At 35.3% G+C, this 6,953-nt stretch overlaps 1 protein-coding gene across 1 annotated transcript in view; it reads right to left on the bottom strand.

Moving 5' to 3' along the window:
* Positions 1-3,419: 3,419 nt before the first annotated feature.
* The window catches only part of LOC144962075 (uncharacterized), a gene marked incomplete at its 5' end in the record, with an annotated part of 3,562 nt that continues 28 nt past the window's right edge, over positions 3,420-6,953 (bottom strand). Inside the window, 3 exons of the mRNA XM_078895039.1 lie at positions 3,420-3,610; positions 6,144-6,345; positions 6,752-6,953. The exon at positions 6,752-6,953 is cut by the window's right edge and continues 28 nt beyond it. Coding sequence (XP_078751165.1) covers positions 3,420-3,610; positions 6,144-6,345; positions 6,752-6,953 — 595 coding nt within the window. The remainder of the gene's footprint in view (positions 3,611-6,143; positions 6,346-6,751) is intronic.

Below are 6,953 nucleotides of genomic sequence, written 5' to 3'. Positions count from 1 at the left end.
AACCTATTATCAGTTTAAAGTCTAATGGCCCATCGCCTTCGGTTAATTTATCCACATCTGGAGGATATCCAGAAATGTAGGCGAAGTGATGATGAAAATGACTGAAAACGCAGAATCTTTATGGTCTTCGTTTACAAGTACTTGTATCTCTTCTTTCTATCTAAATCCGAATCGCTCCTCCGCAATCTACTTACCTACACTTGAACCGTTTGATTCCTAATTCGAAAATTTTTTTCACGGACGTGCTTTCGCACTTTCTGTTCCCTCTGCGTGAAATAATACTCTTTCACCCAGACACCAGCCAGACACCCGCAATTCTCTTTTCCCCCTTTTAAAGTTTCTTTGAAGACAGAGTACATACTTCCTTTCAGTTTTCTGTGAGGCTTTTATTGATTTTATTGAATGAAATTCCTATATTTTCGCATGTGCATATAATATGTATATGTGCGTCGAGCACTTTTGGTGGAAAGTAGGCGTTATTATTATAATTATTATTATTATATTATTATTATTATTATTATTATTATTATTATTATTATTATTATTATTATTATTATTATTATTATTATTATTAGTTGTTGTTGTTGTTGTTGTTGTCACTGCGCCTCCTTTTTCTGGATACCCGTACGATCGTGGATACATTAACTGAACGTCTAAATGGGCCATAATGACTTAGTTTGGTCGCTATATTTCCATCAGTTGATAGAGTAATTAGTGTTTGATCTATATCTTAATTTTTAAATCTTTAATTTTGTTAGATTAGACAAAATGATATGATCTAGCATCTGAAATCGGTAAAATCATTATAATTAATATTATGTCACAGTGAGACAGCATGAATCAAAACCGAATTTAAATTTTAAAAACAGTGAAAAAAAAAGTAAAATATTTAGTTTTTGTCACTGTTAGAAACTGTATTATTTTTAGCCGTCAATAAAACATAAATTAAATGTAACCAAAGCTTCATATTTTTCACTTCATTTTAAATTCTAGTATCTAAATAATCCATACAAAATAATGTTTAAAAATTTGAGCTTTTATATCCACTAAACTCGTTCAAAGGGCTGGACAAGGGGAAAGACTGTTTGAAATTGTTGTAAGTTAGTTACAAGGGTACTGGGGAAATAAATAAGGTTGCGAGAGATGCAATCGCGCATATATATATATATATATATATATATATATATTATAATCTATTTATAATATATATATATAATATATATATATATAATATATTATAGATAGATTAGATAGATAGATAGATAGATAAAATAGATAAAAATAGATAGATAGATAGATAGATAGATAGATAGATAGAAGATTTGATAGATAGATAGATAGAAAGATAGATAGTAGAAGATAGATAGATAGATAGATAGATAGATAGATAGATAGATAGAAGATAGATAAAATAGATAGATAGATAGATAGATAGAAGATAGATAGATAGATAGAAAGATAGAAGATAGAAGATAGATAGTTTAGATAGATAGATAGTAGATAGATAGATAGATAGATAGATAGAAGATAGATAGATAGATAGATAGATAGATAGATAGAAAGAAAGATAGATAGATAGATAGATAGAAGATAGGGATAGATAAAGATAGATAGATAGATAGATAGATAGATAGATAGATAGATAGATAGATAGATAGATTAAGATAGATAGATAGATAGATAGATAGATAGATAGATAGATAGATAGAAGATAGATAGATAAAATAGATAGATAGATTTATAGATATGATAGATAGATAGATAGAGATAGAAGATAGATAGATAGATAAAATAGATAGATAGATAGATAGATAGATAGATAGATAGAAGATAGATAGATAGATAGATAGATAGATAGATAGGTAGATAGTAGATAGATAGATAGATAGATAGATAGATAGATAGAAGATAGTAGAAAGTAGATAGTAGATAGAATAGTAGATAGATAGATAGATAGATAGATAGATAGATAGATAGATAGATAGATAGATAGTAGATAGATAGATAGTTTAATAGATAGATAGATAGATAGATGATAGAAGATAGATAGATAGATAGATAGATAGATAGATAGATAGATAGATAGATAGATAGATAGATGATAGATAGATAGATAGATGATAGATAGATAGATAGATAGATAGATAGATAGATAGATAGTAGATAGATAGATAGATAGTTTAGATAGATAGTTTAGATAGATAGATAGATAGATAGATAGATGATAGATAATAAAATAGAAAAGATAGATAGATAGATAGATAGATAGATAGATGATAGATAGTTTAGATAGATGATAGATAGATAGATGATAAAATAGATAGATAGATAGATAAGATAGGATAATAGATAGATAGATAGATAGATAGATAGATAGAAGATAGATGATAGATAATAGATATATAGATAGATAGATAGATAGATAGATAGATAGATAGATAGATAGATAGATAGATAGATAGATAGATAGATAGATAGATAGAAGATAGATAGATAGATAGATAGATAGATAGATAGATAGATAGATAGATATATAGATAGATAGATAGATAGATAGATAGATAGATAGATAGATAGATAGATAGATAGATAGATAGATGATAGATAGATAGATAGATAGATAGATAGATAGATAGATAGATAGATAGATAGATAGATAGATAGATAGATAGATAGATAGATAGATAGATAGATAGATAGATAGATAGATAGATAGATAGATAGATAGATAGATAGATAGATATGATAGATAGATAGATAGTAGATAGATAGATAGATAGATAGATAGATAGATAGATAGATAGATAGATAGATAGATAGATAAGTAGATAGATAGATAGATAGATAGATAGATAGATAGAGGTGATGATAATATTAGATTCATTGTTTGGGATATCGACCAAGCAGTAAAATTATAATGAATCATGATTCATGTGCAATTGTCAATTCTCATTCAAGGCCGCAATGTAGTATCAACTTATGGACGGAACGTACCTTTAGAGAGAATGTAAACGAAACATTTTCGTATGACTTACTGCATATTTAAATATTCGACTCTATTCGCCAACCGCATGCGATCTTTACGAACTTTCTCGTAAACGAGAGTGGCTCCCAGAAAATCATTCATGGAGTAGAAATTGCTGTTGTTCTCTCTCCTTCTCCAGATCAACGTCGGCTTCAGGCCAGCGCCAAAGCTGCATTTGCTGCTGAAGTATCTGTTGTTGATACCGTCTTCTGGATACTGGTGGCGGAGGAAGCGCGTTGAGCAAATTAAGATGGAGCTCCTGCTGCTGTTGATGATGTTGCTGCTGTTGCTGCTCTTGTTGATGGTGTTGTTGTTGTTGCTGCTGTGCTGGCGTGGCTCATTGACGTGACTCCCAAGACTTTCCTTCCTGGCTGCAGCACTTCCTCTTTTCTTGTTATCCGTTGTGTTTTTTCTCGGCGACCGTTGTCGTGGACTTAGGATGTTTATCGAAGGGCGGCTGGTCAGAGTCATTTCCTTTGACCCCGCTAGCTGTCCGGGGACTGAGAGGAAGGATGCGAGAATGTGGAGATGAGTTGGTGTCTTGGATGATAGAGTTCATGCTTGTTGGTGAGACTCTAGAAATGTCTGAAACATGGAGGTTGTAGAGATGAAGGTGAGAGGTGTTGTGATGGGAATAAAGAGGTATAAAATGAAATGAAGAGCAAACATGTGAAACCTCCTCTCAGATTGGTGTTATTTCGGGTTAAAAATCTTTTTAAATTTAAAAACAACTGAGCTTTTATATAGAGCAATATTCACTCACAGTGTGGAATCAGTGTCAATTTCAGATGATACTCCCCAGGAGCCATTAACCCTCCCTGCTAGCTACAAGTGTGGGGTAAGTGGAGGTGAACTGATATCAGGCAGTGCCGTGCCCAATAGGGGCAATTATGGATATGTATGGTCTTATAACAGTTACTGTCCTTTGACTTTATCATTTTAATTAGAAAAATAAGTTGTCTTTCTAAACATCAGTCTATATTTTTATATTCTTGTGGTTAATCGTTCTCTTATGATATCGCAGACTGTGGATCTAATTTTGAATGCTTTTAAATTTAGATGCACTTGAATAAAATATTCGTGTTTCAAAACTCATCAGCAGTATTGCATTGATTTTAATTAATATCAAATCTAGATGTGTGCATCTGTGTTCCTCTGCATTATTATCATAATGGCACTTAATTTTCTTGATTTATTCTCGGTTTTGTCAGTTTTGTATTTTTTTTAACCATGTAAATTCCTCTCTCACACAGTTATATTGGTGATAAATTTAAACTGATTATGTTACACTAAATGCGGCTATGTGGTCTAGTGGTATGACACTCGCTTTCGGATCGGAAGGTCCTGGGTTCGAGCCTCGCGCTCCGCGCATAGTTGAGTCCTTGGAAAAGGCTCTTTACTCACATTTTCTCACCGTACTCAGGTGTAAAATGAGTACCAGGCCGTTAACAGCGTTGTCTTTGTCCGAAAAATTGTAATATCGCCTAACAGGCGTCATGTCCCGTCCTACATGTTGAGTCCTTGGAAAAGGCTCTTTACTCACATTCTCTCACCGTACTCAGGTGTAAAATGAGTACCTGGCCGTTAACAGCGTTGTCTTTGTCCGAAAAATTGTAATATCGCCTAACAGGCCTCAATGTCCCGTCCTATATGTTAAATGTTGCTGTTGACCAGGGACCGCTTTTTAAAGCGCTTTAAGCACATTTAGTGGATATTGCGCTAAATAAAGCTCAATTTTTTTATTTAAAAAAAATGATTCATGTCGTTATGTGGTAAAATAAATCATAGGAATAAACAAAAGAAACAAAATTAAACACTGATTTGGAGGTCAATACTCTGTAAATGAGTTTCAATAAATCTCATTTTAGTTTGTGAATTGGATCATGAAAGAAGATCAATATAACAACCATACTTGTAATGCTGCCATCATTATACGTTTAAACATAGACGAAAAGAAACGTCATTGAAAACAGCCAGAAAAAGATGAATTTTAAAAAAGGAAAAAGCATTCTTTATGGGTTACTTCCCTTGAACGGAGGAGCATTACTTGTGTGTTTTGATTGACGATATCAGCAAAATTCACATGTGACTCTCCTTTACTATGAAAAAATATTGAGCTTTTATATAGCGCAATATCCACTAAACATTCTCAAAGCACTTTACATGGGATCCCTAGCCAAGAGCACATGTAAGACGAGACATGACGCCTGTTATGTGTTATTACACTTTTTTTTTCGGACAGAGACAACGTTGTAAATGGCCAGGTGCTTAATTTTCACCTGAATACAGTGGGAGAATGTGAATAAAGAGCCTTGTCCAAGGACTCAACTATATGTCGCTCAGAGCGGGACTCTAACCCATGGCCATCCCATCCGAAGGCGAGGGTCATTCCATTGGTCGACATAGCCGAATAACGAAAATATAAAGAGTAAATATGACCTATAAAGTGAAATAATTCATTTTTTTTAGCTTGGGCTTTTAAAATAAATATAGAGCAATTTTCCACTAAACGTGCTCAAAGTGCTTTACAAATGTTCCGTGACCGTGTAGAACGAGACATGTCGCCTTCGAGTCAATGTGATGATGATGATGATGATGATGATGATGATGATGATGATGATGATGATGATGATGATGATGATGATGTTGATGATGATGATGATGGGAGAGATGGAAAAGGAGTGGGAAGAGGAAGAAAAAGAAGAAGGGAAGGAAGAGGAAGAGGAGGAGGAGGAGGGGGAGGGGGAGGAAGAAAAAGAGAAAGCGGAGGAGGAGGAGGAAGAAGAGGAACAAAAAGAAGAAGAAGAAGAAAAAGAGGGGGAGGAGTAAGAAGAAGAAGAAGAAGAGGATGGGAGGAGGAGGAAGTAAAAGAAGGGAAGGAGGAAGACAGGAAGAAGAAGAGGAGGAGGAAATTGAGGACCATGTGGAGATGGAAGACTTCGTATCTGAGTAATTTATCATATGGAAGAATGTTAGAGTTAAAAATAAACTTTGCCTCAAAGACTGGTTAGTACAGAGAGAGAGAGAGAGAGAGAGAGAGAGAGAGAGAGAGAGAGAGAGAGGGGGGGGGGAGACCCAGACCAGACGAAATCCTAACTCCATCGCCCAGAACAGGCACCTGTATTCTCGTTGTTTGTTTTCCTAGAGTCTCCGTGATTGAACAGTGAGCCTTCGCCTGGTTGGGTCAAGAGGTCGACCATGGACTGTATTGCGCCCAGAACCCAACTCGGGCTGTTTTGGCATTTGGTGTTCTTGGAATCCACTAGCTTGTTCAGGCGCTCTACCTGGTTGTTCTTCTTCTGGGCTATTGCTCGTTGAAGCTGAAATTAAAAGAAACCGCGATAAAAAAAAGCAAACCAACAAACTAACAAACAAACAAACGGGCCATGTGTATATCATATACCTATTTATATTCATAGTTTCAATACGATTCACTTGCCTTTTGACATGGATCTTAGCGTTGAAGAAGAAGAAGAAGAAGATGAAGAAGAAGAAGAAGAAGAAGAAGAAGAAGAAGAAGAAGAAGAAGAAGAAGGAGGAGGAGGAGGAGGAGGAGGAGGAGGAGGAGGAGGAGGAGGAGGGAGAGGAGGACGATGGGGGAGGAGGAGGGGGGAGGAGGAGGAGGAGGAGGAGGAGGAGGAGGAGGAGGAGAAGAAGAAGAAGAAGAAGAAGAAGAAGAAGAAGAAGAAGAAGAGATGACAAATACCACTAAAAAAAAGAACATACTTTGCAAAACTTTCTCAACTCTTCTTTGATGGCTTGCTGGTATTCCGTGGCTACATTGATGACGTCTAGATAGTTCTGGCACTGGGCGAACAGATCTAGACTGTTGTTGCTGCTGGTCTCTGGCACTTCGTTGCTGGTGTCGATACTACCGACAATGGTCGTGTTATTCTCGCTACTGTTCAGTTCATTCCTACGTTGGTTG

The sequence above is a fragment of the Berghia stephanieae genome, unplaced genomic scaffold (assembly GCF_034508935.2).
Source record: "Berghia stephanieae isolate SIO BIC M18660-M18661 unplaced genomic scaffold, UCSD_Bste_1.3 scaffold579, whole genome shotgun sequence".
In the NCBI taxonomy this organism is placed as follows: domain Eukaryota; kingdom Metazoa; phylum Mollusca; class Gastropoda; order Nudibranchia; family Aeolidiidae; genus Berghia; species Berghia stephanieae.
This window is presented reverse-complemented; position numbering and strand designations above follow the sequence as displayed.